Here is a 5638-nt window from a genome sequence, read left to right on the forward strand (position 1 = left end):
GCTTCAGTTTGGAAAATAATGTAGAATTTTCTTTACACATTAGCAGCTTGGACAGATCTGGTAGGAAAAGCAGAGAAAGAGTGGGACACTTTAAGTTCAGTAGCATTACTCTTAAATAATCTTCCTCCATGTCATAGAAGTGGTAAACATTTCCTGGAGAGCTCTGACATTCGTTTTACCTTTTCAGTTTCAGATTTCAGATTTATTTAAGAAAATAGGGACAATGCATATTAATCAAAAACATTAACATGTAAATACACAAGATTATGGCCAGTGGCTAATTTTTAGTCCCTGGGGGCAGGTTGATGTTAACCTCTTAACGCACGCTGTTCCGTCTGTGGGACGGACCGGAAGTTAGGAGGTAGCCACACGTTCTTCTGAATGTTTTAAACACCAACCCTTAAACATATATATTCATGCCGTACATTGTTAGAAAGCTTAGATTCTCCTGATTCATTCAAGACCACTCACGACTTATATGGTTGCTCACAGCCGTAATAGTATTAGCGATTAGCTCGGCTAGCCCCTGAGCTAAGTGATAAAAAGCTATAATGCTACATACCTTCAAAGTCTTCCCTTTATCCACAACGATCATCTTATGACTCAGGACTTTCTGTACAGCTCGCCAAGTATCCATTCTGCTGAAATATGAAATCCGTTTCCATAAAACCGAAATACTTTCCTCAATATGTCAACATGCATTTAGTCCAACACGTAACGTAATAACACAAATAACAAACTATATACGGTCCGTTTACGTCATTTCCTGACCTGCACGTCCATCTCAGAGTACACGTGACTAGATGTTTCCGACCGTGAGCCTCTTCTGCTTCTGACGACACCACACACCAGCCAATCAGTGTTTAGGATTAGACAGTACATGTCTCCAAAGCCAATGAGGACATGTGACCGGCGACAACGTGGGTTTGATTGACAGCTATTCCAGCCTATGGAAATATTCGGTGAAATGAAGTTGATAACCTTTTAGCCAATACTCAGAGGTTTCCAACGGTGTATGACACTAAGCTATTAAGTTTGGCTGTCCATAAACAAACTCCAAGCGTAACCGGCGTGCGCCCTGTGCGTAAAAGAGTTGAACCATATATCATTACGCACTCGGCATTTTGGTACACGGTTGGTTCTTCTTCGACTTAACATATGACTTATACCAAAATAAACAGATAGATAGATAGATAGATATGGCCAAACAAAAAAATATGTAATAATAATAATAATAATAATAATATAATATATAATATATAATAATAATAATAATAATAATAATAATATAATATATAATATATAATAATAACAATAATAATAATAATAATAATATGGTGTCAGCTTTCATTAGAGACCAAGATTTTGATTGTAGGCAAAGGGGATGTGAAGTTATAGGTGTTTGATTGCGGTTATACGGCTTTGGTAACCATGGTAACCAAGTGTCCATTTGGAGTCTCTAAAAAGGACCTGAGGAAGACGCATGGACATACCTGTTGAAAAATAACTCTGAAAAATTCATCTTTTGGTCTTTTGACTCCAAATTTGGACTGCATGAAGCCAAGACCTGTGGCTGTGGCCTCATTGTGTCTATATCCTGCTGAGAGGTCCCTGACCCCTAACCCTGTCCCCCCCAACCCCTAACCCTGAGAGGTCCCTGAATGTCTGTACACATGTCATTGTAAAGGCAAACCTATGGGCGAGTAAACAACCCCATCATTGTAACCTCTGCCACTCTTTGTCAGTAAGTCACAGAATCACACAGACACTTTTACAAGAATCCTGAGAGTGTTTCCTTTCCAATGATACCAGACATATCTCTGAGTCTCAAACTATGTGGGATCTGTGCTGCTCACAACTTGGGCATGTCGTTTAGGCTAACAGCATAAAAAACAGGGGCGTGTGTTAAGTGGTTAAAAAGAGAGCACAGAAACAACTGACTCTGCTGAGACTGATCAGCTGATGAAGTTGAAGTGATGCATTGATGAATCTGGGTGGTGGTGGGGAGGAAAGCACCTGAGCAGAGAGGGAGAACATTTAAAAAGACAGCTGCAATATGATGACAATGAAGGTGTGTCAGTGTGCTATTGATTAGACTTGACCAGCTGATGTGTCAATTGATGCTCCAGAAATAACAGCAAGGAAAATATGACCTGTGAGAAGGATCAGGATGACTGAAGAATGAGAAATAAAACTATGACGTGAGCAAACAAAAATATTGTCTTCCTGTCTGAACTTTCGCTAGCTTCATTTAGCATATTGTTTAGCATGATATACAGTTAGCAGAAATGAACAAGCAGCTGACCAACACACAGTGCAGCATTAAACAACTTAAACCAACTCTGAGGTGAAGAAAATAACTCAGTGTTGATTTTAATGCAGAGAAGCCTGACTATGTTAGTGACCTCACAACTTATTACAGGCTAAAGGTTACAGTATAGATACTCTAGTCAGTCTATAGACTGACCTGAAGACAATAGAACAGTGTGAGGAGGTGAGACTGAGCAAACTGCTGAGAATTACTGAACCAGAATCAGCTGAATGGAATAATGTCAGCTACATAAAGGGTGTATTAACTTCTACCGTAAAGGCCAGTTTACTCCATTGTTAGACTTCTTACATCATGTTCTTTACTGGTAAGACTCTTCACCATGTTTTACTCCTATGTTGTAACTGCAACCCCAAATAGTTGACAAAATAGTTTTTTTTTATTAGCATTTTGGTGTAAGTATTCTATAAAACATGGTTTTATTTTTCAATGATACATCATGAGGGGGATTGGACATGAAGGATCACTGTTGAGGTTGACCAGTAGGCTACTACTTGTCTCATAATGTCTCAAAAAAGAGAATCAATGTATTTTATTATATGATTGATTATAGCCTGATACTAATATCATTTAGTAAGTAATGTTATTTTTTGTTCCTGTCACAGATTTAGTTGTGTGATGCTTTGCTTTGGATAAGATCAAGAAGAGTCTGTATCGTTTCTGTAATGTGGAGAATTGTGTTCATTTAATTAATTCACTTAATGTTTTCAGATGGTTGGTGTCTGGTTAGACTTGTTAGTATGAGTAGGCTATTGTATACTCAGTGTTCCTATTTGACTATAAGTAAACTGCATCTGTCCTTCCCATTTTATTAATGTGTGTGTGTGTGTGTGTGTGTGTGTGTGTGTGTGAGAGAGAAGTTCAGACCTATGGTCCTGTTTATATTTTTTGGATGGATGTTTGCTATGTGTTCACTTCATTCTGTCACAAAAATTAAAGATATGATTATTCTTCTTGTCTTCAGTTTTAATTAGTTTAATCTTTGTTAACTCTGCATCTGTTATATGATGCTGTGTGTTCAAGTGCTTTAATGTTACCCAACAATACATCATCTTCTGATTAGGAAAAGAACTACTGCATTTTGTGTGTGAACCGTCCACATTTTGTAGAAACCACAAAAAGACGAATGTGTGGAATAAAGAGTCTGATGAGACATATCTGTGTCTTGTTGCAGTCAGGCTGGTTCTTGTTGGGAGGACTGGAGAAGGAAAGAGCTCCAGTGGAAACACCATACTGGGAAGAGACGCCTTCAAAAGTGCTGCTGGTTATTCATCAGGTAACATACACATAAACATACACACACTGACCTGTAACCATGGTAACTAAGAATTAAAATGTTAGTTTTGGTTGATTTCAGGTAACTAAAAATCAATCTTAAATTGGACTAAAAACCAATAAATACATTTTGATCAAAGACTAAAACTCAGTGAAAGTCAGAGTGAAGAAGAGTTCAGGTTTCCAGCTGTTGGTGAATAAAATGTGTTTCTCTCCTCAGTGACCGCTGAATGCAGCAAAGAGAGAAATGAAGTTTACGACAGAGAAGTTTCTGTGGTCGATACTCCCGGCATCTTTGACACATCAAAGGCTGATGCAGCAGTGAACAGAGAGATCTACAAATGCATCAACATGTCGGCCCCGGGGCCCCACGCCATCCTGCTGGTCATCAAGGTGGGACGCTTTACACATCAGAGACAACAAGCTGTGAGGAGGGTGGAGGAGATCTTTGGGGAGGATTTCTGGAGGTACACCATCATCCTCTTCACTCATGGAGATACAGTCCCAGACTTTGAAAAGACGCTGAAGGAGGAGGCGGGACCAGAGCTGCAGGAGGTCCTGAAGAAGGCAGAGAACAGATATCACATCTTCAACAACAACCAAGCCAACCATCGTGGTCAGGTCCTGGATCTGCTGGAGAAAGTGGAGAAGATGGTGAATGCCAACGGAGGAAAGCATTACACCGACTCCACCTATGAGGAGAGGCAGAAGATGTTGGATCAGAAGGAGGAGGAGCTCAGGAAGTTCTATGAGAACAAACTAAAGGAGGAAATAGAAGCTGTGAAGAGGAAGTACCAGAAGATGCTGAGTGAAGCTCAGCTGGAGCATCAGGAGGTGGAGGAGCGACTGCAGTCTGAACTGGAGGAACTGAAACGTTATTATCACGCTTTAGAGAGAGGAGTCCGTCATGTTATTGAGCAAACTGGTGACCTCTCTGATGAAATGATAAAAAAGTTTCATGAGACATTGAAACTGAATTGAACTGCTGCAGCTGCATTACCCTGTCAACCTTTAGTCCATTCTGTTTGTTCAGGCTCTTATCACACAGACTGAACCTTTATTAGACAGAATGGACCTTTATTAGAGAGAATGGACCTTTATCACACAGACTGAACCTTTATTAGACAGAATGGACCTTTATTAGAGAGAATGGACCTTTATTAGTGAGAATGGACCTTTTATTAGTGAGATTGAACCTTTATTAGAGAGAATGGACCTTTATTAGAGAGAATGGACCTTTATTAGTGAAAATGGACCTTTATTAGTGAGAATGGACCTTTATTAGTGAGATTGAACCTTTATTAGAGAGAATGGACCTTTATTAGAGAGAATGGACCTTTATTAGTGAGATTGAACCTTTATTAGAGAGAATGGACCTTTATTAGTGAGATTGAACCTTTATTAGAGAGAATGGACCTTTATTAGAGAGAATGGACCTTTATTAGTGAGATTGAACCTTTATTAGAGAGAATGGACCTTTATTAGAGAGAATGGACCTTTATTAGTGAGAATGGACCTTTATTAGAGAGAATGGACCTTTATTAGTGAGAATGGACCTTTATTAGAGAGAATGGACCTTTATTAGTGAGATTGAACCTTTATTAGAGAGAATGGACCTTTATTAGAGAGAATGGACCTTTATTAGTGAGATTGAACCTTTATTAGAGAGAATGGACCTTTATTAGAGAGAATGGACCTTTATTAGAGAGAATGGACCTTTATTAGAGAGAATGGACCTTTATTAGTGAGAATGGACCTTTATTAGTGAGAATGGACCTTTATTAGAGAGAATGGACCTTTATTAGTGAGATTGGACCTTTATTAGAGAGAATGGACCTTTATTAGAGAGAATGGACCTTTATTAGAGAGAATGGACCTTTATTAGAGAGAATGGACCTTTATTAGAGAGAATGGACCTTTATTAGACAGAATGAACCTTTATTAGAGAGATTGAACCTTTATTAGAGAGAATTGACCTTTATTAGAGAGAACGGACCTTTATTAGAGAGAGTCTATTTTTATTTCTTTATGTGT

General features: G+C 38.7%; 1 protein-coding gene across 1 annotated transcript; it reads left to right on the plus strand.

Moving 5' to 3' along the window:
* Positions 1 to 1799: 1799 nt before the first annotated feature.
* Positions 1800 to 4585, plus strand: LOC128380776 (GTPase IMAP family member 4-like; the record flags this gene model as incomplete). Its single annotated transcript, XM_053340674.1, has 3 exons — positions 1800 to 1824; positions 3504 to 3605; positions 3825 to 4585. Coding segments are annotated over 3 exons (888 nt in total), but the record flags the coding sequence as incomplete, so codon positions are not given.
* Between the last annotated feature and the right edge of the window lie 1053 nt (positions 4586 to 5638).

The sequence above is a fragment of the Scomber japonicus genome, chromosome 19 (genome assembly GCF_027409825.1).
Source record: "Scomber japonicus isolate fScoJap1 chromosome 19, fScoJap1.pri, whole genome shotgun sequence".
Classification (NCBI taxonomy): Eukaryota; Metazoa; Chordata; class Actinopteri; order Scombriformes; family Scombridae; genus Scomber; species Scomber japonicus.